A 23,592-nucleotide genomic window follows, 5' to 3' on the forward strand; every position below is an offset into this window, starting at 1 on the left:
GAGGCAGGGAAGAAAGGAGACACAGACCGCTAGGGAGACAGTGACAGAGAGAGAAGTAGGCAATGTGCTGCTTATCTATTCCGAAGAGGATGGATTTTGAATAAAATATATCTTCCAGGTCTCTTCCCCAGAGTTTCACAATCAGAATTCCTGGGAGTGGGATCCAGAAGTCTACAGGTAAAGAAAGGTCTTGTGAATACGGCAAAGCGTGCTCTGAAATGGAGAGAGGGATAGATGCATAATACACAGAAAGGCAAACTGCTAACAGAGGAATCCAGCAAGTGGGTACACCTGTCCACTCTGCAATTCTTTTAGCTGTCTGTATGTTCGCGAAGTTTCATAATACAAGGCTGGGATAAAATCCTGAATGACTGTGATGATTAGGCAGGTGCGGGACCACCGTTGCAGGGGAAGTCTCCCTCAGAGGACTTTTGGAGGGCCAGTGGCCTGGGAAGCCCCCTCCCCTGCCCCTTCCAGAGCCGCCGGCCTCTGGCATGGTCAGTTTCTCAGCAATCCCAGAATGCATGGCAGCACCACGCAGGCCGCCGCCCTCTGCCCTGGGTCTGGAAGGAAGTCCATCTGGCCCTGGGCGCTCCCACTCTGGGTGTGGAGTGGGACCAGGTGGGTCCTCTGAGGCTGGCCTCTGTGGGGCATGGGAGCGCTGTGATCGAGTTGGCTGGCAGTGTGGGCTGGGCAGAACTGGGAGGGATGAGGCTAAAAGTTCTCTTGGAAGAATTTGAAGCCGAACTGCTCACAGTGGCCCTTGAGCACCTTGGCCAGGGCTGGGGAGCCACAGAAGAACACCTGCCCCTTGCCCTTCTTCTCAGCGGCCACTTTCTGGAACACCTGGAGCCCACGCGGGGTAGGAGAGAGCAGAGGCAGGGGAGTGAGCCTGTGGCATAAGGACACACCCAGCTGGAGCTGACAACATCATGTGTCAGCAGCCACGTCCCTCTGTCCCCACGAGGAGCTCCAAGGCACAGCTGCTTGGCTTTAGAGCAGAGGGTCCAACATGCAGCCATTCATTTAGGGGCCAGTGGCTCAACCCCAGGAAGGGGCTGGACCAGGAAGGCCCACATCTGGAGCATGTCTGCGGGGAGACTGCAGTGTTGGGGGGCAGCAGTAGGGCCCCATGGGCACGCCGAACCCCGGACATCCCGCTAGTCCTCCGCCGGTCACGTGCCTCCGTTGAGATGTCTCTTTCCTAAAGTCCAGCCATCCCCCCAGTGAAGATCCTTTCCTGCCCCAAACTCTGCTTACAGAGGCCTCTGCGGAAAGCCCTCGTCGGTGCCCTGATCTCTCTGGGCGTGACTATCGCCCGCAGACTGAAAAGCAGTACCTTCCGGCACCTCACACAAGTTGCACTCTGGTAAGTGCTCCGGGGAAGAATAATTTAAAAACCTATCTGAGAAATAAAATAGACTGCAAACTGTTGTGCCTTTGGGCCTCAGTCTTTCCATGGGTACCGACAAGGATAGGACTTGGTGCCTCCCCAAGACCCCATCTACTCAGGCCTTCTGACCCCGGTTCATAGGGAGTCAGGGCTGGGGGAGGCCTAGGAGGTCAAATTGGCTAGTTTCTTCTCTGAACAGATGGGGAAACTGAGCCCAGTGATGGAACAAGGTGAGTGCATGATAGCTCCCAGTTGGACCCTGGATGCTGGCCTTGTGCTCGGTCCCCACCTGCTTGGCCCTAATCTCCCCAGCTACTGCCCTAGGCTCTCAGCCCCACTGGTCCCCCTGCAGATGGTGGGGCTCTCGCTGGCCTTTACCTTGTTCCAGTCAGGCTGCCCAGGCTGGGTACGTGTCTGGAGGCCCGTGATGGAGTCCTTCTTCTCCTTCTTGGCCAGGAGGTCAAGGGCCATCTGCAGGCCGATGGCCTTCATGTCATTCTTGCCCAGTGCAGAGGTCATGTACATATGCAGCTCCAGGAAGGGGCCTGGGTGTGGGAGGCAAAGGCAGCACTGAGGGGCTGGTGCCCATGATAGTGACAGGGCAGGATGTCAGGCCCGTGCCCCAGGGCTTGGAGTGAGAGCACGAGTGCTCAGAACTCACACCTTTGGCCACTGTGCTTGCCACAACTTCCAAGTGCCCGGTGCTTTAGAAAGGCAAGATGGCCCACTGCTGGAGCGGAGCCTGCCCTGTGCCAGGCGTACACAGTGACCGCATCCACTGTCTGACCTGCACCCCACAGCCACCCAAGGACTTGAAGGGGAAACGCACCCCAGGGTAGCATGGCAGTCCTTGGGCTCCGAAGCTCATGCCCTGTCACACCTCATGGTGTCTGTTCAGTCTGGTTGGGGACAGAGGCCAGGCACAGCCAAAAAGGTAACCGAGACCAAAGGGTCAAGGATTGAATGAGTGGGTCAGATGGCAAATGCTACCGATCTACAGAGAAGGGCTGGAGCCAATGGAGCTGCTTTCTGGGAGGGTGGGGACTGGGACAGGTCTTGGGAGAGGGGCACGATTCCAAGCTGGGATGGGGTGTGGGAAAGGAGGGCATCCTAAGAAGGGGAGACAGATGAGCCAAGGATGAGAAGCTGGGACAGATGTGTTTGTGGGGCGTGAGGTGACTGCCTGCTTAGAGCGCAGGATCCTTGAACGGGAGCAGCAGGAGATGGGAGACGAGATGGGACACACATTGAGGCCGGAATGGAAAGGGTCTTGAATGCCCAGCAGGCCAATGGGGGCCAGTAGTGGGTATCGGAGCAGGGTGTGACAGGATGAGAGCCACATCCCAGAAGGGGAGCCAGAGGACAGCGGGGACAGGGCAGAGATTGGCCTGGATCTGCCTGGACACAGGCCCAGATCCTGGCAGGTGTCCACTGCTCAGTGCCTGCAGTGGGACGGGTTTGCTGAGATACTGATCCCTTCTGCTCTCAGGGCAATGGGAGCTCCCTGGTGGGTCCCTCTGTGCTCAAGCAGCGGCCTCCGTTTTCCCTGATACAACAGATAAATGTTATCATTTTCCACGTGGGCCACGCCAGGGAAGAGGCTGGCAGATACCACCTTCCACTTGGCACATTGGTCCGAGCCAGGAATGATGGTCCTTCCACTTGCGCGTTGGTCAGAGCCAGGAATGATGGTCCTTCCACTTGCGCGTTGGTCAGAGCCAGGAATGATGGTCCTTCCACTTGCGCATTGGTCTGAGCCAGGAATGATAGTCCTTCCATTTGCGCATTGGTCTGAGCCAGGAATGATGGCACCTGATCTGGGACGTTGGCTCCACGAGCTGATGATCACTTCATCCTTCTCCTCTCCGAAGACCAAAGGATTCATGCCATCCCAGCTGGCTCTCTATTGTTTCATATGCTCCATTAGCCCCCTTTTCCTTTGGCTTAAGGCCTCAGTCCCTGTCAAAATGCAAATGGCCCTAGGAGGGAGAATCCATTTTATTTCACCTATCACTTCACTTGAGTAGGGCAGGGCTGCATGGGAGGGAACGAGAGGTACCATGAGGGACACCCGCCTGAGAGAGCCCTGACCCTTCTTCCCCTCCCTCAGAGTCCCTATCCCCCCGAGAGGGGGAAGGGGAAAGCGACACCGTGGTGCGAGGGAGAAGGAGGCGCTCTGGAGAAGGACCTGACATGGGGTTTCCGCCCTCTCCAAAACTGTTGTGTTTGAGACGGTCATTCTATCTCTGGGACATTCTCTTAAGGAAGTCATCCGAAGGGAGGAAATAAACTCTGTGCACAAACATATTAATTGCAGCTTTATATATGAGAGTGGAGATCAGAATAGATGTGTCCCGTAGCAGGAGGGTGGCAGACCGCTGACTGTACCATACATCGTACAGCCGTGAAATACTGCTACTGCTACTGCTAGTACTACCACTGCTACTACCACCACCGCTGCCGCCACTGCCACTGCTGTCACTGCCGCTACGACTATTGCTACTGTGAGTGCTACCGCTGCTATTGTTGCTGCTGCTGCGACGACGACTGTTGCTGCTGCTGCTCCTACTATTGCTACTACCACTGCTAGTACTACCATTACTAGTACTGCTAACATAGCTGCTGCTCCTACGACCATGACTACCACTGCTACTATTACCATCACTACTACTGCTAACATAGCTACCGCGACTACTACAGCTACTGCTACCACGATTGCTACCGCTGCTACTAGTACTATTCCGACTGCTGCTGTTTGCTTTACTGAGCAGTTATTAAGCTCTAGTCACTGTTCTGTGTGCAGCACAGAGGATCTCATTGAGCCCTCATGACAACCCTATGAGGTGGGTTGTCCATCCATATTTTTCGCATGAGGAAATTGAAGCAAAGCGGTTAAATAATGTCCCCAAGTTTGTTTTTTTTTTTTAAGATTTTATTTATTTATTTTGACAGAGAGAGACAGCCAGAGAGAGAGGGAACACAAGCAGGGGGAGTGGGAGAGGAAGAAGCAGGCTCATAGCAGAGGAGCCTGATGTGGGGCTCGATCCCAGAACGCCGGGATCACGCCCTGAGCCGAAGGCAGACGCTTAACAACTGCGCCACCCAGGAGCCCCAATCATGTCCCCAAGTTTTGGTAGCTATTATGGGATAGAATAAAGATTCAGGGACGCCTGGGTGGCACAGCGGTTAAGTGTCTGCCTTCGGCTCAGGGTGTGATCCCGGCGTTATGGGATTGAGCCCCACATCAGGCTCCTCTGCTATGAGCCTGCTTCTTCCTTTCCCACTCCCCCTGCTTGTGTTCCCTCTCTCACTGGCTGTCTCTATCTCTGTCGAATAAATAAATAAAATCTTTAAAAAAAAAAGAATAAAGATTCAAACTCAAACAGAATATTTGAAGCTTAAGCTGTAGAAATTAAAAGCAATAGGCCACACATTCTTGAACTCAAACCTTGGTAAATAAGTAAAGTTGAAATCAGAAGTCACGGGTTTCTGTTGCAGTTAATGAAAAACCCTGGAAGAAATTTGAGGTAATAAAGTTGTTGACTCAAGTGGCTTTGAGAATGCAAAGCACCAGGCCTGCTGTTATCCTTTGTTTACACAGATTCGGAAGAAGCAAATAGCAAATATTTATATACCAGAAACCAGGAAATGTAAATGAAATCTAAACTTCCCCCCAGCTTGTCATCCTAAAATTGAGTTTCTAATAAATTAATACACATAAAAGCATTGAGAACGAAGTCGAGGCTCTATAAATATTTGCTATAATTGTTATTTACAAGAAAGGGCGAGGAGCTTTATTGCAACATTCTGAAGTTCACCAATCCTGTGTCAAACACTGTTGACTTGTGCTTCAGGGCTTTGCACATTTGTTATAAGATACCACATCTGTTTGAATGTTTCTTATAAAAAACTGCGTTTGATTACTTGAACTTATAAACTTTTATCATAGGAATTTTAATTCACTCGTGGAAGCCTTAGGATCATTAAACACCCAAATAAGGTCTGGTTCCATTGAACTCAACCAGTATAAACTCCCCCACACCGATTCTCTAAAGTTAGAAGCATATCTAACGATATTCCTCCTCATATGAGTTATTCTATAGGTAAAACGAAACAATGATTCTAACAGGTTAACTTGAAAACGCAGTATTCCATAAAGGTGACCTGTGAAGACTACAGTGAACCCAGAAAGACAATCTATCGTACAGACTAAGCCTTGGCTTGGCACTAAACGTAGGCAGCAACCCTTAGGGGTGGGGAGGGGGACATTCACAACATTCAGTTTTGATGAAAGTATGAAAGAAGGGACCAACAGGAAAATAATTCGTACGTGCTAAGTTGTTTAGCCTGTACCTTAGGCCACTCTCTCCCCTTGTTGACTGTCACCTCATCAGGACAAATACTGAGCATTCACCCCCAATCCATACTGACGCTTCCCCACCTGTTCATGTCCACTAGCAGCTTATGGACACTAAAAATTTATGTTGGAGGGGCGCCTGGGTGGCTCGGTCAGTTGAGCGTCCGACTCTTGGTTTCAGCTCAGGTCGTGATCTGAGGGTCGTGAGCTCGAGCCCTGCATCAAGCTCTGTGCTCAGCCTGGAGTCTGCTCGAGGTTCTTGCCCTCTCTCCCTCCCCCTGCTTGAACGTTCTCTCTCATTCTCTCTAAAAATAAATAAATCTGAAAAAAAATTATGTTGGAGGAAAAAGAATCATATTTACTTTCTCACCTTAAACAACTAGAAAAATGGACAAAAGATATGAAACAATGGTTTCCAGACTCATGTGATCAAGCAGCACAGAACTGGGGTCACTGAGAGAGGGGAACAGATGAGGTGAGCCCCAGCTTACTGCCTGATGCTGGTCTCACTGCACTGAGGAGACACAAGGCAGCTAGAATTTGCCGGTCACAAAACTGAGGAAAGGGGACTGCAAGAAAAAGAGCAAGGGGAAGAAGAGAAAGAGGTAGGGCAGAAGGTAGCTCCAAAAATCTGCAGAAAGTTTCCACTAAGTCTTTGGCTGAGTGTTAACCAATACATATAGGAAAGGAAATTACCAGAAAACACTAGGCTGAACAGTACTGGGAGCTCAAACACAGCTGGGAATTGTTTGTGTTTCCATCAGCAAGAGTGGAGAGACCTTGTAATGCTCAGGGCAGTGCGTACAGCCCACAGAAGTGTCGCCCCACACTAATGCCCACGCTGCACCCACTCTAAGAAAAGGTCAAAGCAAGTCGTGATAGGATCCCAATTCCCCTGAGTAATGTAACTGTGCACCAGACAAGGTTCAGTACTGTGTAAAGAAACACCACAAAATCCAGAACACACAACACGCAGTTCACAATGCCTGACATCCAACAAAATTATCGGGCATGCAGAGAAGTAGGAGAATATGTTCCATAACTAGGAGAAACTGAGTCACTAGAAGCAGACCAGGAAATGACAGAGATGATGGACTCATACAAACATATCACAGCAAATACTGAAAGTGTGGTTGAGAGAATGTAGAAATAAAAGAAAGAACCCAGGATGAAGAGAGAAATGGAAGTCATAGAAGAGACCGAAATGGAACTTCTGGAGAAGAAAAACATGACACAAATGAAAACACCATGGACAGGATTAATAGCTATTTGGGTCTTTTGGTTTTCCAAATAAATTTTAGAATCAGCTTCTCAGTATCTTATTTATTTACTTATGAGAGAGAGAGAGAGAGATCACAAGCAGGGGGGAGAGGGAGAGGGAGAAGCAGACTCTGGGCTGAGCAGGGAGCCTGATGCAGGACTTGATCCCAGGACCCTCGGTTCATGACCCGAGCTGAAGGCAGATGCTTAATTGACTGTGCCATCCGGATGCCCTATTTTTATTTATTTAAAAAAAAACATTTATTTATTTATTGGAAAGAGAGAGAGTGCATGAGTGGGGGGAGGGGAAGAGAGAGAGAATCTCAAGCAGACTTTACACTGAGCATGGAGCCTGATGCGGGGCTCGATCTCACGACCCTGAGATCATGACCTGAGCAGAAATCAAGAGTTGGATGCTTAACGGACAGAGCCGCCCAGGCGCCCCTCTCAGTATCTATTTTTAAAACCCTGCTGGGATTTTGATGAGGATGGAATTGGTACATTAGGTGCTGCAGAAGAAAAGATCAGTGAACGTGAAAACATACAGTAGAAAACTCAAAAATGAAGCACGGATGCGGGGGGGACAAAGTCTCAGTGACCTGTGAGATATCCAACAGTCTAACCGTGTAATTGAAGTGACAGGAAGGAGAGACAAAATAAAAATATGCAGAGAAAGAATGGCTGAAATTTACTCAAATTTGAAGAAAACTAGGAAAACATTGATGAAAACTTGTCCACACATCCCAGAAATTCAATGAATTACAAATACAAGAAACATAGAGAAAACCACTTCTCAGAAATGTTCTGTAGTTTTTAGTGTACAGACTTGCTCGTATTTTGCTAAATTTATCCTTAAGTATTTCATGTTTTCAAAATTTTGGTTTAAAGCTTTTCGTTACTAATTATCTGTTGCTAGTAAATAGGAATGCAATCGATTTCGTGAGCTAATGTCCTATACCTTGTGGAACTCACTATGAGACTGATGGAAGTGAAGAGTGAAAACTGCAAAACTTCTAGAAGAAAACATAAGAGAAAATACTCAGGACCTTGGTGAGACAAAGATTTTAGACAGGACACAAAAGGATGAAGAATAAAAGAAAAAATCTGATAAACTGGGCATAACTGAAATTTCAAAATGTTGTCCTTCAAAAGACAGTTTAAGAAAATGAAAAGACAGGGGTGCCTGGGTGGCACAGCGGTTAAGCGTCTGCCTTCGGCTCAGGGCGTGATCCCAGCGTGATCCCGGTGTTATGGGATCAAGCCCCACATCAGGCTCCTCCGCTATGAGCCTGCTTCTTCCTCTCCCACTCCCCCTGCTTGTGTTCCCTCTCTCACTGGCTGTTTCTATCTCTGTCGAATAAATAAATAAAAATATTTAAAATAAATTTAAAAAAATTTAAAAAAATAAAATGAAAAGACAGGGGCGCCTGGGTGGCTCAGTCGTTAAGCGTCTGCCTTTGGCTCCGTACGTGATCCCGGAGTCCTGGGATCAAGCCCCACATTGGGCTTCCTGCTCTGCTATGAGCCTGCTTCTTCCTCTCCCGCTCCCCCTGCCTGTGTTCCCTCTCTCGCTGGCTGTCTCTCTCTCTGTCAAACAAATAAATAAAATCTTAAAAAAAAAAAAGAAGGTGAAAAGACAAACCACAGACAGGGAGAATGTGTTTATCAAATGTGCCCCTGACATGGACCTGTTTCCAGAATACGTAAGAAACTCTTACAACTTAATAAAAAAGGAGGCAAACATCTAGATTTAAGGAGTGGACAAAATATTTGAATGGACACTTTACAAATGCACAAATGGCAAACAGGAACACGACAATACTTTCAGCATCGTTAGTCGTTAGGGAAATGCAGATGAAGAGCACACCAAGATACTGCTACGTACCCACTAGAGTGGCTAAAACGAAAGACACTGCCAATACCAAATGTTGGCAAGGTTGCAGAGCTACTGGAACTCTCGTCCATTGCTGTTGGAAACACAGAATGGTACAGCCACTTTGGAACACCGGTTTGGCCGCTCCTTATAAAGTTAACCTTAACACATACCATACTACCCAGCAAATACGTCCACACGAAGACTTGCAGGCACATGTTCAGGGCAGCTTTATTCCAAATGGCCAAAAAGTAGAAATAACTCCAACATCCATGCCCAAGTGAATGGCAAAACAGCTTGTGGTATATCCATAAAATAGAACACTGCCAAGGAATTAGCTACTTCCTAATACACGCAGCAACGTGGGTGAGTCTCAAAGCTATTATGTTAAGCGAAGGAAGTTAGAAAACACTGCACATCGTATGATTCCACTTACAGGAGATTCTAGAAAAGGCAAAACTGTAGTGATTGAAAGCAGATCAGTGGTTGCCGGGGGCCGCAAATGGGGACAGGGTGTTGATGCAAAGGAGGATGGGCAAACTTTGGGGGGAAACAGAAATGCTGCAAGTTTGTGGTGGGGGTTACATAGCTGTACACATTTGTCATAATGTCACGATAGTCCTTGTAAACTTGTATTGGTGAATGTTATGGCATGTAATTTATCCCTTAAAAAGTAAAAAAAAAAAAAAAAAAAAAAAAANAAAAAAAAAAAAAAAAAAAAAAGAGCCATCTGGAAGCACATTAGGATGGACATTCCTGGGGAGGGGAGCCTGGGTGGCTCAGTGGTTAAGCGTCTGCCTTCAGCTCAGGTCATGATCCCAGGGAACTAGGATCGAGCCCCACATCGGGCTCCCTGCTAGTGGGGTGCCTATTTCTCCCTCTCCCTCTGCCTCTCCCCCCTGCTCTTTCTTTCTCTTTCAAATGAATAATTATAATAATAATAATAATAATAATAATAATAATAATAAAAAAATGATGCATGTTCCTGGGCCCTGCTCTCAGAGATCCTGATTTGAAAGTCTGGGATGAGGCCTGGGAATCGAAATTTTCATCAGGTGCTCATCATGAATGAAAAGAAATGCCACAAAAGAGAGAAATTAGAAAAAAAGAAGGATACACATTTTTGTAAAATGTGAATAAGAAAAAATATCAGGAGATCCTTAAAACGCCTGGAATAGTCTGGATAGCTGGATGGGATGATGAATACCTTTCTCTCCTCTTTTTTTGGTTTTATAAATGTTACATTTTGGTGGGGGGAGAAAAACCGTTCCTCTCTCCCCCACATTTTTGATAGAAATGGAATAATCTAGACACCCTCTTAACAAGCCCCGGAGCCTGAACCCCCATCTGCTGCCATCCTCCCCAGGCCCTGCCCCTCTCCTACCCTCTTGTGTCATCTCGGCCTGGTCCATCTCCAGCTTGATCAGCAGGCTCACAAACCACTCGAAAGAGCGCTGGTCTCGGTTGATCCAGATGAAGTCCACCTGGGGAGAGGGGCCCTTCTGTTCAGAGCTGGCACTGCCTCAGTCACAGCACACTCACACCTGCGGTCCCCAATGCCTGCATGACCACCCTGGTGTTAGCAGGGCGCACACTATCATCCCCATTTAACAGAGGGGGAAACTGAGGCTTTCAGCGCTAGGAACCTTGCCCAGGTCATGGAGCAGCATGGGATCAGGACCCAGGTTCCTGACCGCCAGGTCAGGATTTTCTATAAACCTATTGTTTATAGCAAGCAGTGTTCTGAAATATTAAGCTTGGGAAGAACCCAGAAGGACATTAGTTAATTTTTTTTTATAGAAAAAAAATTTTTTAAAGATTTTATTTATTCATTTGAGAGAGAGAGAGAGAACGAGAACACAAATGGGGAAGAGGCAGAGGGGAGAGGGAGAAGCAGGCTCTTTGCTGAGCAGGGAGCCCCACATGGGGCTTGATCCCAGGACCTGGAGATCACGACCCGAGCTGAGGGCAGATACCCAATCATCTGAGCCACCCAGGCACCCCAGTTAATTATTTTTTTTCAGAAGCTCTTTTAAATGGCCTATACAAAATAATGAATTTTCAAAAGGCAAACGTTTTCATTTTTAAAACCACCACCAGGTGATGGCTAGTTCACATCATGGCTATAACTGGACCCCAGCTGCCTGACTTTCAGACTCCGAGGTCTTTAGTGGGACTCCATCTTCCGGGCCCAGAATGCCTCCCAGAGGTGACGGGGAGTCCTGGATGACTTGGGAGGCACCAGGAGAACATGGGGTGTTGAAGGAAGCATAGGGACCAGTCATTCCAAGCAGGGAGGAAATCCATCTGTCCCTCCCCTGCACCTGCCCAAGAGAGCCTGCTCTGGTTCAGGGAGGTTTCCAGGGGAGAAGGCCCAGAGGCCTGCCTGTAGGAGGAGACACTCACCTTATGGAGCTTCATGTCCTCATCCTGGATGCTATCCATCCAGGAGTGCTGGCAGCTGGGGCAAATATGCTTCCTCTTCTGGTGCCTGAGGGGAGACAATGAGTGATTTTGAATTTGGGGCGGGTATGAGACTTCTCAGGCCAAAGAATAGTGCAGGGGATGGGGGCAAGGGGTGGGGTGGCAGGGCCCACCCTTTGAGGAAGAGGAGGATTGAGAGCCAAAAGAGAGAAGGAGGCAGGACATGGGAGGAAAGAGAAAAAAGGGTGAAAGGAGAGAAGGAGGAGTAAGGGGAGGAAGGGAGAGGGGGTCTTCTTGGGACTCTGCCCCAGGACGCAGGCAGGGGTGGCAGCCTCTCCACCCACCTGTGCATGATGCTCTGGAGGATGGAAGCAAAGGGGGTGATGCCGATGCCCGCCCCAATGAGTACCACGTGCTCAGAGGCAAAGATCCTGCGGGTGGGGGTTCCGTAAGGGCCGTCGATGTAGCACTGTGAACGGGGGGTGTTGGAGGAAAGAGAGGGCTGGGTGCCTGGGAGAGCTGGACCCCAAGGCTTCAGCAACCCCCCCCCCATTATATGCAGGCAGTCACCTCCTGGGCTGGAGCCCAGACCTAAGTGGCTCCCACTGTAGTGCTCAGAGCACAAGTCTGGGAGAGCCCTGCAATGTGCGAAGGCAGAGCTGCTGAGAGGGGGACCCGGCACCCACGAGGGGACAGGTTTGGTCCCCTTCTCTGGATACCTGGGGACCTGAGGAACTGGGGTACCTGGGGCTTCTCATCCTCTGGTTGCAGCAGGGGTCATGTCCGCCCGCCGGAGCCTCTTACCTTGATGTTACAAAACAGGTGGTTCTCAGAGGACATCTCAGAGACCTGCAGGGAGCAGAGAGCTGCGGGCCCATCAGGCAATGCTCAGAGGCCACCTGGCCCTTGCCGGTCTGAGCAACTTTACAGAAAGGGAACTGCTTTCTCTGCCCCAAGCATTCCAGGGAGCACAGAGCCCTTTTGAGGGAGAATGTCAGTGATGGGCTGGTAAACGGACTCTTCCGAAAAAGAAAACACCACCAAACTCCTGATGGGTAGTGTCCGGAGATTTCGGGTATAAACGCTGCTGTCATGGCTTCCACTGTAATGACTGGGTCTAACAACTGGCTCTTACAGCTCCTGAAAATCTAACAATCGCTCTTGTGGTCCAATACAAGGGGTGGTGGTGACTGGAGAACACTCACTCGCCCCAGTGTCCAGCCAGTCCCATAACTTTCATGTCTCCAGATACACCGCTGGCCTTGAATGTTCTTTTCCCTTGGCCTAGAAGGCCCTTTCCACTTCCCCAGCTGGCAAATTCCTGCGCACCCTTCAGAGCCCAGCTCAGCTGAAGCAGCTCCTCCTTCTGGAAGCTCTGCCCAGCTGCCCCAGGCAGAAAAGCCAACGGCTGGCCTGGCTCAAGCTCCACCCTGCCCTTGGGACCCTGCTGTGGGCTTGCAAATGGGAGCCACTGAGGGCGGGGAGCAGGCCTCCTCTGTCTGCTCTGCCTGATTGCTTTGCCTGATTGCACACAGCAGACCGGTTTTGGGAGGTCGGGGCACTTCCTTCCAGAAGGTGAAGGAAGGAGATCCCACCAAACAGGCCTCAGGGGCCTGGGGTAGTTCTCTCTCTGGTGCTGGAAGCACTTCACCGAAGAGGAACCCGGTCTCAGAGAGTGGGAATGACTTGCCCAAGTTCCCAAAGCGCTCAGGGTAGAGCTGGGTCTCCCGCTGACCGTCCAGTGCTCATCCCATCACAGCACGTTGCTTCTTGGTGTGGGGGCCCCTGCATGCTGCGTCCTCCACGGTGTCGGACTTGAACTACTGCTGTCGGGGGCACACCGCACAAGAGCCACGGTCCTTTCTGCCTCCCGATTGCAGGAGAAAGGCTACATCATGGTTAGCAATCTTTAACATGGAACTTACCAGTGCCATCTCTTTTTTTTTTTTTTTTTTACAAAAGTGAGACAGAAAAGGAGCAAAAGCGAGAGTTGGAGAGAGAAAGAGGAGGAGCAGTGGAGCTCAGCTTCAGGTTCAGGGCACTAGCAGGCAGGAACCAGGCAAGAGTGTAATTACATGGGTTTTCATTGATTTTACTTTTCGAGTTATCCTCTGATGCCGGCACATGCTACCAGGTGGCCATTAAGGACAGCCATCTCAAGCGTCCTTTTAAATGCAATTAGGTTGAAAGTGATGTTGGGGAGTAAGAGAGATGTCAGGTTGGAAACATTCTCAGTGCAACTATGCAAAAGTTGCAAAGGGGGTGCGCCCCTGGCTGGCTGTGGGGACACCATGTCCTGCCTGGGGCTTCATGCCTGTGGCCTGCCCTTAAGGACTCTCTCCTGAGTTCCAAGGACCTACCACCCGGGAGACAGACCCTCCGGCCCTCCCTCCCACCTCCAGCCCCAGCTTCCGCAGCCTTACCTGGCCCAGCTCCCCACTGTGCTGGAGCCCCTTCCTTTGTCCCCACGCTCACCAGGCCTTGGTCCCCCTGCTGTGGAGTTCCACTGGGCCTATAGGAGGTCAGCTCCACGGTGACATCCCTGCTCCAGGCCACGGCTCCCTGTACCAAGTTTCCCGAATGGGTGGGCTGGCTCGGCAAACTCTGTTTGGTTTCAAAGTGGAAACTGCATTATTATTGAAATCATGAAATCAATACAGGTTAGTTTGTAGAGAGTCCCATGTTATAGGACTTGAAAGAATAAAGTGAAAAAGTACCCAAAGAAAGCGGAATAGCTCCTCTAAACATTTTTCGATGCCCTCCCAGACTTTTACTTACGCACACACACACACACACACACACACGCAGACACACACACACTCTTACGTAAATGAAGCATACCGCTTTCTTTTTTTTTTTTTAAAGATTTTATTTATTTATTCGACAGAGATAGAGACAGCCAGCGAGAGAGGGAACACAAGCAGGGGGAGTGGGAGAGGAAGAAGCAGGCTCATAGCGGAGGAGCCTGATGTGGGGCTCGATCCCATAACGCCGGGATCACGCCCTGAGCCAAAGGCAGACGCTCAACCGCTGTGCCACCCAGGCGCCCCATGCATACCACTTTCTAACCTGCCCTTTCCACACAGTACATCTGGACTAGCTTTCCATGCTGACGCACATCCATTTACATACTCTATTTTTAGGGACTTACTATCCCATGATAAGGGTGATGAGTAATTTATTTAGCTACACCCCTATTGTTGGGCATTTCCAGGATTCCCATTTCCTCATTATTAACAACCACCATATATAAAATAGCACCTTTCCTGTCTCTATCCCTCTACCCTGATTTATTTTTCTTCATAGAATTTATTTTCACTTGACACATTACGCATGTATTTTGTTTATAGTCTATCTCTCCCTCCAGAAGGTAAGCAGGGACTGCGTCAACTTTGCTTACTGATAGATCTCCAGCGTCTGTGCAACTGTCCAATTATCTTCTTAGGACAAAGCCCTAAAAATGGGGTGGCCGGGCCTATGGGTCTACATATTTAAGATGCTCATACACGTGGCCAGACTGCCTGCCAGAAAGATTGTGCCAACTTATTCTTTGGCGGTGGGGCCTAAGGTCCCAAAGAAACACAGCCTTTAATGTATCTATCCCCTGATTCCTGGGGCACAGGACTCACCTGGTGGGGAAAGCCAGCTTCCTCTGGAAAGCCAGCTTCCTCTTTCCCCTGATGAAGAGCAGAGAACGCCCTGCTTGTTTCTACCCACCCCTTCATTTCCCAAAGCTTTGCATCTTTCTAGAGGGATGCCTGCCTCTGGTGTGGCCTGGCGGGATTCTGCCTTATTTTCTCCCCTGGACTTTAAATTCCACAAAGGCTTGGCAGGGCTGAGCCGGACGTGGGGCTTCTTTTCCTTTAACCCTGGGCAGGGCTTCCCCATTTTAACATGACTCCCAGCTGAGCGGTACAGTCAACTTGCTTTGTGTCCAGGCACCTTCCGCCTCCTTTGTCTATTCTTACTGTGATATCGCCGTATTCCTCCAGAACTTCCCAGAGCCCGTATTCATTCCAGACACTGGCAGCTTGTCAGCTGTGTGGGTTTCGTCAGGGCTCGGAAGGTAACAATGCCGCCACTGACGCTGTGGACAGGTCCACGAGGACCCTGCTGTCCGGTCAACTCAGTACTTTACTAGCATTCATTCCATTGTCAATCCTTAAAATAATCATGTGAGAAAGGGAGGCCAATGATGGGAACCACCTCCAGTTCGCTGATGAGGAAGCTAAACCTTGGTAAGGCTGAAGGTAGGCAAGGCCGTACAGCTAGAACGTGCTGGAGCAGAGACGTGGAGGTGGGTTTTTCTGCTCTCAGTGTCCTCTCTCTTTCCACTGTCCCCCTCGCTTCTAATGGAGGACATGGGACTAGCGAGGACCTGGGGTGGTCAGGCTCTTGGATCACATCGTTATGCAGCCATCCAGCCAGTGTATACAGCAGCTGCTCAATGACGGATGCTCGCCAGCTGAGAAGACAGCAACACGGTCCCTGCTGGGTTTGTCTCCACGGTGGGCCCTTCCTCCCCCGAAGCCACCCACCTGGGGCCTCCTCTGGCTCCTCCTCTTCCGCAAACTCCTTGACAGCTGCTTGGAGCCACAGTCCATGGGGCGTGACGTCATGAAGGAGTCATACAGCCTGTTTGTCCACTGGCCTTCGGACCGGACGTGTAGCCAGATGGTGTCTGAGCAAGAGGCAGGGCAGGAGGATGGGGGTTCGGCACTGGCTCCTCCAGCAGGCCTGTCTCACCTGTGGGACTGGAGCTGGGCATTAACTGCTCAAGTCCCAGACCGAATGTCCTTCTTCGGGCCCAAAGTAGCGTCACAGCCACGGGACTTGGAAATCCCATCTCTCCAGTGTGAGATCCATGCAGTCAACTTAAGGCTACGAAGGAAGGGTTCAGTCTCTTCTGCCAAGACAGGGGGGCTCCCTGGGGGGTGCGGGCCCTGCCTCCTCCATCAGGCCAGGGTCTCACCATAGCGAGGACCACTCCCTCCCACATTCAACCAGGGGCTTGTCAATGGCTCTGCACACTGCAGGTGTTCAGTCTGTGGTGGGACCAATGGCGTTCGTTGTGCCCAGTGCCTGGGACGTAACAGGTGCTCATTCAGGTTCTCTGCGGAGTGGATGACTGGTAGAAAGGTGGTCTGGGGTAGGTACTCCTCTGCTGAAGGGTACCCGAGAGAATCCACAGCATTAGAGCAGGGAGACTCGGGGCCCAGGAGACAGGCAGATTCCAAGCTGGACCCTGAAGAAACCCCTTGAAGAAAGGGTCCAGTCAATGATGTCTCCCTATAGTGCACACAGTCACTATAATCATACTAGTATCAGTATACCGGAATACCATGCAGCCACAAAGGAAAGTTCTTATTTTAAAAGAATGGATGCGCAAAGACCTTCAGGACATAAGGTGCATGGAGAAAAAGTGGGCCGCAAAACAGTGTGAACAGTGCGATCCCATGTATGCAAAATTCTCTCTATACCTATAGAACCACGTAGAAATATTAATACAGGGGCACCAGGGTGCCTCAGTCAGTTCAGCGTCTGCCTTCGGCTCAGGTCATGATCCCAGGGTCCTGGGATCGAGTCCTGCATCGGGCTCCTTGCTCAGTGGGGAGCCTGCTTCTCCCTCTCCCTTTGCCTGCCACTCCCCTACTTAAACTCTCTCTCTCTCTCAAATAAATAAAATCTTTAAAAAAGAGAAATATTAAGACAGATCATCAAAAGACTGACAATGGCTTTCTTTGGATGGAATTGAGGGATTTTAATTTTCTTCTTTACGTATTTCTATACTGTCTGAATTTTCTGAAAGCGTATATCTTCTTGAGAAACAGAACAGGAAAGAAGAATAGGAAGAAAACCTCCTTCCCTGTCCTGCCACCACCCCCACCTTTGCCTGCTGTACCTCTGAGCACCACTCAGGTGACTCCAGGGCAGGTGGCACGTAGCCTCATGGAGGGAACCCTTGCCTAGGGCCTGCACCCTGAACTGTGGGAACTCGGGTTCCCTGGGAGGCATCCCGAATGGAACTAAAGCTTTTATAGAGATGAGGCAGAGAAAACAGGTAACCAGGGCCCTTTCCCTTTCATGAAGTCGAGCGAGGGTCTTGCTGTCGTGGGTCATGCAAGGCGTTCCCTGCCTGAAGTACCACTCAAGGCGGAAAGCCCGATCCCTGGCCTAGGAAGAGGACAGAGGTCCAGGAGCAGGCTCTAACAATGACCCAGGACCAGAAGTCCGGCACACACATGGCTGGGGGCCAGAGGTCTGCCGGCCGAAGGGAGGGTGAGCTGAGCAGTTCTGTGGGTGCTGGGGAGCCAGAGAGAAAGGGGAGTGGTCCACAGATGGGGAAGAAGGATTCGAGGGATTCTGCTGCCTTGGGGCTCCACAGGGATGGGGGGAAGATGCCCGGGCCTCATGCGATCCTCATGGCAGCTCGTCCAGCCCTAACCTCCCCACTTGGTAAGTGTCTGGGTATCTGCTTCCTGGTTTCAGAGGGAGCTTTTGGAGGGCGACTTCAGGTCTCCGGTCTTGCTCACTTCCATGTTCCTGGTTCCCAGCCTGTGCCCGACACCTGGCAGAACCCTGCAAGTACATGCCCAGCACACGGAGCGGGGGGTGGACCTTTCTGCTCCGGAGCGCTGCTGATGGTGAAGGGATGCCACTCATAGCGCGCGATGCTGGGGACGTTCAGGTACAAGTAGTTGCCTGGCCTGTAGTGGAAGAGAGGGGGCCTCTCGATGAGGAGGTGGGTGACCTGGGGAGAGAAGAAGGTCAGGGTCATTCGTGCAGGCCCGAATTGGCTGGGGGCCCCCCGGCAAGAGGGCAGAGGCCGAGCCGTCCTCCTCCACCACCACCCAGGCGGGACCCGGACGTCTGACCCTCCTGAATCTGTGAGTGGGGCTCACCCTGCACCCCTCTGCCAGGCGGGGGGTGAGCTGTGTCTGAAGTGAGGCTCACGGCTTGGTCCCACTTCTCAGGGTGTAAACGCTGCTCTTAGTGGCCCTTCTCTGTAAAGCCCCCTGACTGCTCTAGCCCCTTGCGTGGGACTTCTGTAGCACTTGGCTGGGACTCCGGCCACTCATGGGCATCTCCCCTGGGAGAACGACACCCCCTGGACCACAGCTTCAGTTCACCGAGCCGTCACGGGATGCCAGAGCCGTGTGAAGCACGGAAAGTGTCATCTGTGGTCCTCACAGCCGTTCTCTGAGATGGATGCCATTCTTTCCCCACTCTACAGATGGGAAGTGAAGGCTCCGAATGGCTAAGGAGCTTGCTCAAGGCCACCAGCGAGGAAACCATGGATGGGACACTCATCACGCTGTCGGAGGCCAGAGCCTCAATATAAAGCACCTCACAACCCACGCCCTCATTCTCAGCTGCCCCGAGGTGAGCCCTCCCGGGACTGCCTTCCTTTTCTCCACAAATGGCCCGGTCACTCAGACACTTGGGAGATGTCCTAGGCTCCTTCCTCTCTGCCACCCCCAAATGCCGCCGGTTACCTCTCGAGCCTTCCCGTGATCTGCCACCCCACCCCCACCCCACAGCCCCGGTTTAAGGTCAAGGCCCTCCTGAGCTCTCATCTGCGCATGTGCAACAGCCTCCCAACTAGTCCTCGCCGAGCCATCTTCCAGAGCGACAGCAGGAATCTAGCTGGAACACAAGCCCGCCCGATACCACTGTCCCCTCCCCCCACCTGCTCAGGGGTTCTGGGTTGCATGCAGGGCAGGAGCCGCCCCCCCCCCGCCAGGCCGCCCACCCCTTCTCCGCATCTTGGCTCCAGCTGTGCCAAATTACCCATAGTCCCGCAAGTACAGTATGCCCACCCACAACTCGGTGCCTTTGCAGGCGCTGTTCCTTCTCCAGCAGTACCCTTCTTTGTCTTGCCTGTCTCACAAACTCCTGCTCGTCTGTGAGAACCCTGGCGCGGCATCTCCTTCCTCCTTCGGGAACCTTCTCTGACCGCTCAAGGATAGTTTCCTACTTCCCGAGGTTCTACTCTCACCCACACAGCCCTGCCCTGTAAGGCAGGGGCCAAGCAGGGCAGGGCCGGAGCCATCTCTGGGTCTCTGCTACCTGGCACAGGGCCTGGCAACTTGCAGGCCCTTAATACATGCTTCATGAGCTGGTCTGTAGCCGTGTCCTGCCCACCTGCCATTCCTCTGCCTCAAGTGTCACTCCTGAAGGCTAGACCGGATCCTGGACTTTGCTCGACTCCTCCGCTTGCAGGGGCTGTAGCTACCCCAGTCCCTATCTCCTTGGGGTCTAACAGGGTATCCAGCTGCTGCGCTCTCCACCTGCAGCTGCCCTTCGCACTTTGGAGGGAAGGAGATTGGCTTCCACGATGCACACGGCTGCCATGCGGGACATGGCTAGTCCAACGATTTTCTCCAGGAAGAACAAGATGCCAGGGACCAGCAGCCACTTCCAGAAGTTGGGCCCGTGCAGAATGAGCAGAATCCACATGGGAAGGTAGGACAGATGGGTCCAGTAGAACACCTGGGAGGGTGGGGAGGAAGGGGGCGGTAAGCTTCCAGAGTTCAAGACCTGGGGGTGGAACAGGGCCAGAGCTCAGGGCCAACCTCAAAGCCAGGGCAGCACCCAGAGCCTTGGTCATACACACCCTCTCCTGGGAACAGGGCTGGGTAGGAGGTTAGGGGATGGGGAGCTTTGGGGCTTCTTTATTCTGGGGGTTTGGCCCAGGGATCATGTAAGGGCTCCCGGTGCCCACAGCAAACATGTGAAATGTCTGCCTAGTGAAGTGCAGAGTGGCCAGAGTGAAGTGCCCCCAAAGGGTTTTATGGTTTCAGGTCATATGTTTAAGTCTTAATTTATTTTTAGTTAGTTTTGGTGAATTGTATAAAATAGAAGTTCATTTTCATTCTTTTGCATGTGAATATCAAGTTTTCCCATCACCATTTATTGAAGAGTTTATCTTTACCCCACTGAGTATTCTTGGCTCCCCTGTCATGTACTAATTGATCCAATCTGTGACCTCCTGCATCTTGAGGCCGCTGCACACAGGGGAGTGAAAATGGAAAGAGCGTGTTGGGGGCATCCGTGTGCCAGGTGACTAGGTAGTGGCTTCATATGTTATCTCATTTAATTCCTCAAATAACTTCATAGGTACAGAATTATAGGTCCGCTTTATAGATGAGGAAGCTGAGCGAGCCTCTGCTCCTTCCCCTCCCTGACCCTAGTCTAATCCAATTTGGGCAGGGGGCAGGCCAGCAAAAAGGCAGAATCTTCCAGAGCAAAGCATTTTCCACCTGGCAGACATATGCTACAACCCAATCACACGCACATAATATGCAGACCAGCCTGGGCGCTTCCTGGGCTCTGCAGTAAATGAGAGGGGACACAGCATGGAATGAAGAGGGGAGCCCAGCCTGGGAGAGCAAAGGGGCAAGAGCTGGACACCCCGAAGTGGCCGCTGCTCCGGATGCAGGAGCTGGAGCAGGCAAGCACGAGCAGCAGAAGCAGCAGCAGGGCCACACTGGTCGGGGAGGCCAAGCCATGGACCCAGCCGATGCCCGGCCTGGTGGTGAGCAGCAGTTCCCAAAACCGGAAGGGGCTGGCCTCGGACTGAGCCTGGAGCACTGGAGACAAGCGCAAGATGAGCTCTTCCCTCTCCACCCTTCCTTTGGGGGCCCCGCCCCTCCCCATCAGACACCCACACAGGTAGAGGCTTCCATCCAGACCACTGGCTGATACAGGACACCCCTTCCCCACCCACTGGGCCTGCAGGACACACAGGGGCTGTGCCCCACATCCAGGGCTGGGGGCTGGGGAATGGCCCACCCGGGTCCCCTCCCCCAGTCCCAGGCCACTCAATGAGGTTCACAACGTGGGCCACGGTGTGCACAAGGGAGAGCGCCACCACGTAGCCCATGAGCTGGTGGAAATGGATATTCTGGTCGAGCGGCAGGACCTGGGCCAGCCAGGTGGCCCGCAGCCAGGTCAGGCCTCGCCTGAGCATCAGCACCTGGCCGGACACAGCAGCAGAGAGCCCCCGCGTGGCTCACTGCGGGCCTGTCCTCCTCTCCCCAGCAGCTATCTCCCCGCCTCCCTCTGAGCTGGCTGTGCCTCCCGAATGTCCCCTTCCCCATCTCCCCTGCCCCCCAGCCTTTACTGCTCCCCTAGGTCCGCAGCTGCGGTGTCCAAAGCAGGGTCTCCGGAATTGGGGCAGGAAGAGAAAACATTACAGAATGACTGATGCTATTACTTTTCCCTAAACACATGAGAAGCACAGAAGCTTTTGCTAACAATTAATATCCGAGTCGACACGGTGCCCTCAATTTGTCTGTATGTCAGACAGGCACGTGTCATGTCTAGTTCTCAAGGTGCCCTGGAGGAAGACCGGGTTTTCCAAAGGGGCTCCTGACCGGGGCTCCCTCTTTGCTCATTTGCTCTCAATGTTTGTGTGCCCAGATCTGTGGACTCGCAGATGACATTGTGTGGTTTTAACCAAGCTAAACTACCCCTCACCGAAAAACCAAGGAACTTAAAAAGATTCCTTGAGGAGAAAGTGCTGATTGAAAGCAGTGTTAATATTGCAAGTGACCAAACATATGAGTCATGGGTCTCCGATTCTTGGTATGTAGCCCGTACTGAGGATAAAAATAAAACCCACGTAAGAAGGTGACATTATCAAGAAGGGGATCTGAACTAAAGATGCCTGATGGTTAAGGATGAGTCTTGCCTCATGGTGTGCTGTAAGTCTAAGGGCTGATGATAATAGGGCATGCATATCATTATAGGTAAATGAGCGTGTACTGGGTCATCGGAAGGGTTTTTTGTTTTTTTTTTTTAATTGTATCAGCGCACAATCAAAAACGCTCGGAGGCCTCAGTCCCTGGCCCAGAGTGTCATGTTCTGACTCATCAGCCTGGCATTCAAGGGCTCTTACTGTGTTCTCTGCTTCGAGTCCTGCCTAGGAAGCACCCCGCCTGCCCTGGGGCCACTACAGGTTGTAGGGAACCACACATGGAAAGGGCTCAGCACCGTGACTATACATAGTAAGTGCACAAAAATGCGGCTGTGTGAGTACGGACAAGTCACTGCCCCTCTCTGGGCCTCAGTGTCCACCGTGTACTGATTGACCCAGCTGACTTCTGAGGCGCCCTTTGGCCCGGGCACCCCAGGAGTCCACGTGTGGGCCCCTTCGGCTATGAGCAACCTAGGTCAGCATAGCCCCCCAACCCCCGCCCGCTTCCCGGGCACCGTGCCCGCGGGGTCCTACCGCGATGAAGCTACAATCGAAGTTGAGGCACTGGCCGCAGCCCTTGGCCACCATGACGCTGGGGCCGAGGGCCCGGTGCGCGTGTGCCGCCAGCGCGAAGAGCAGCACGTGCAGGCCTGCGGAGACGGCCAGGCAGAGCAGGTGGCGGTGGTGGTTGTGCCAGTAGGCGGAGGTCAGAGGGCGGGCCCGGCGCCGGGGCGGCCGGGAGGCGGGGGGCGTCAGCCAGTGCGCAGCGCTGCCAGAGAGGGGCGCTGCTCAGAGGGACAGGCCAGGCGGGCTGCGGACGGGGGCGGGGGGTTCCGCAGGGGGTGTGGCGGGCAGCACCCGAGAGGGAACCTAGAGACCCCACCCCCGCTGTAAACCGACCAACTCTCTGGAGCCTCGTGGCAAGCGGCCGGCTTCCCTTTTATACCAGGAAACAGAGAGGTCGAGCGACCTGCTCAGAGTCACACAGCTAGGCAAAGCCGCGATGGAACTCCCATCTGTCTGATGCCACAATCACGGCTGTTTCTATTACTTCCCTTACTTAGCAACTCAGGGGGGAAAAAGGCAATCGAAAAGGTTGGAGACATCTGAGATATGTTGTGGTAAATAACAAGTAAGCTAATACACAAAAAGAATGAACTACAAAAGCGGCACTTTTCAGAGCTTGGAGTCAGACAAATTTAAGTGTGCTGTTACACTCCGTCTATTCTATTTTCTCCACACCTTTTTTCAATTGAGCACTTCTCTAGCTTATGCATTGGCTTATTGGCATAAATTACTTATAAATTAACAGCGTCTGCTCGACCAAGTTGAGTAAGTGTCTGCCTCTGCTGTGATTCCAGGTGAGTTACTTCAGGCGAGGTAACTAATTTCCTTTTGGGCGTTGCCATAAAATGCACTGGTACGTTTGTAAAAAGGCCCAGCCCACAGCAGGCGCTTAATACCGTGTAGTTGATTCTGAAAAGCCGCTGTAAAACGGAGACATGACATTGCTCCCCGCAGAACAGACCTTTGTCCCCTATAAGAAAGGGGGAGGGGGGCGAGGCGGGGCGAGGCGGGGCGAA

At 51.8% G+C, this 23,592-nt stretch overlaps 1 protein-coding gene across 1 annotated transcript in view; it reads right to left on the reverse strand.

Annotated features, from left to right (window-relative positions):
- Positions 1-500: 500 nt before the first annotated feature.
- The window catches only part of NOX5 (NADPH oxidase 5), a 101,291-nt gene continuing 78,199 nt past the window's right edge, over positions 501-23,592 (reverse strand). The window contains exons 6-17 of the mRNA XM_011226750.3: positions 22,544-22,778; positions 21,138-21,286; positions 20,722-20,902; positions 19,618-19,800; positions 17,926-18,058; positions 15,846-15,988; positions 12,112-12,156; positions 11,652-11,776; positions 11,290-11,374; positions 10,268-10,367; positions 1,772-1,938; positions 501-846 (exon numbers count right to left, since the gene is read on the reverse strand). Coding sequence (XP_011225052.2) covers positions 715-846; positions 1,772-1,938; positions 10,268-10,367; positions 11,290-11,374; positions 11,652-11,776; positions 12,112-12,156; positions 15,846-15,988; positions 17,926-18,058; positions 19,618-19,800; positions 20,722-20,902; positions 21,138-21,286; positions 22,544-22,778 — 1,678 coding nt within the window. The 3' untranslated portion in view covers positions 501-714. The remainder of the gene's footprint in view (positions 847-1,771; positions 1,939-10,267; positions 10,368-11,289; positions 11,375-11,651; positions 11,777-12,111; positions 12,157-15,845; positions 15,989-17,925; positions 18,059-19,617; positions 19,801-20,721; positions 20,903-21,137; positions 21,287-22,543; positions 22,779-23,592) is intronic.

Source organism: Ailuropoda melanoleuca, chromosome 5 (assembly GCF_002007445.2).
Source record: "Ailuropoda melanoleuca isolate Jingjing chromosome 5, ASM200744v2, whole genome shotgun sequence".
In the NCBI taxonomy this organism is placed as follows: Eukaryota; Metazoa; Chordata; class Mammalia; order Carnivora; family Ursidae; genus Ailuropoda; species Ailuropoda melanoleuca.